Genomic DNA, 1,523 nt, shown 5'->3' on the forward strand with positions numbered 1-1,523 from the left:
TAAATATTAAATTCCAAAACAAATCAATGTAATAACGGTACTTTTCATTTATACACGTAGTGAAAAACCCTTACCATAAGAGGGATTATAAACCTACGACAGTGTCATTTCTTCTTCGGCCCTCCACTTCCGAAACTCTTTCTTACTTGATCAATCATTCTATCAAATGTGTAGCGTCCCCATGGAAATCTCTCACAGAAAGCCAAATCATCCACCATATCCACCAAATCATGGTTTATAAACTCATCTGTGGTGCCATGATCCAGTATTCCACCGAGCAACATGATAACAGCCAGTTTCTTCCTATCAGCAGCCCTTTGAGTTGGCGTCTTCTCGAGATGTCTTATCACACTCTCCTTAGATACCTTTCGATTTCCAAAAGTCTTCACTCTAAACTGGCTTATCCTCATATATTCCCATCCAGCCGGATACTCACCGCATTTCAATCCGGATATGAGAGCGTGTTCAACGATGGAGTATCTAATGGGCACACCATTTAGAACAAACCATAATTCCTTTTCATCCTCCGCATTGACACAATGGTTTATCAGGAATGCTACTGGAGCCATCTTCAGCGTGCCATCAAATTGCATGTGAAACAGATGCTGAAACTGTGACTCATGACTGAAATACCTCCATTCTTCAGGGCTTAACAAGTCTTTCAGTTTTTTTATTGTCTCCGACGGGTAACACTTGGTATTTATCTTAGGAGAGAACTGAATGTCTTCCATTTTGTACATAAACGACAACTACACAACAATAAAATACATCAGATCATGTGACCTGTGACAATGTGAAATAGTACCATGTGACCTATTCTCCTCTGACCTGTGACCAATTGTCCTGGTACCACTACAAAAAAATCCTCTAGATCCAACAGATTTTCCAACGGATTTGTCCGTTGGAAATTGGATTTTCAACGGTTTTCAACGGCGTTTCAACGACGATTTCCGTTAAAATTCCGTTGAAAATTTCCAATGGATACCCGTTGGAAACACTCGTTGGAAATTTTTAACGGAATTTTCAACGTATTCAATTGAAAAATTGGGTTGGAAATTTCCAACGGTATTTCCAACGGATATCCGTTGGAAATTTTCAACGGATTAACGTTGGAAAAATCGGTTACAAATTTTTAACGGAGTTCCAACGGATGTTTGTTAGAAAATAATTCCAACGGAATTCCAACGGATGCCGGTTGGAAATTTTTTTGGAAATTTAAAAAAAAAAATTCCAACGGAATTCCAACGGATGCCGGTTGGAATTTTTTTTGGAAATTTTTTTAAAAAAAATTCCAACCGAATTCCAACGGATGTCGGTTAGAAATTTTTTTGAAAATTTTTAAAAAAATTCTAACGGAATTCCAATGGACATCGGTTGGAAATTTGGATTTTAATTGAAAAATCAATTGATATATATATATATATATATTCGAATTCATATACATATATGTATAATATATATTTCCTATATATATATAAAATATATATACACAAAATATACATGTATTTATACATATATATATA

The 1,523-nt window shown here is 35.5% G+C and overlaps 1 protein-coding gene across 1 annotated transcript in view; it reads right to left on the minus strand.

Annotated features, from left to right (window-relative positions):
- LOC109116278 (uncharacterized protein At3g43530-like) overlaps window positions 1-731 on the minus strand; it is a 4,457-nt gene extending 3,726 nt beyond the window's left edge. The window contains exon 1 of the mRNA XM_019201424.1: window positions 147-731. Within this exon, the coding sequence (XP_019056969.1) occupies window positions 147-731 (585 nt within the window). The remainder of the gene's footprint in view (window positions 1-146) is intronic.
- Between the last annotated feature and the right edge of the window lie 792 nt (window positions 732-1,523).

This window comes from Tarenaya hassleriana, unplaced genomic scaffold (genome assembly GCF_000463585.1).
Source record: "Tarenaya hassleriana unplaced genomic scaffold, ASM46358v1 Cleome90, whole genome shotgun sequence".
NCBI lineage: Eukaryota > Viridiplantae > Streptophyta > Magnoliopsida > Brassicales > Cleomaceae > Tarenaya > Tarenaya hassleriana.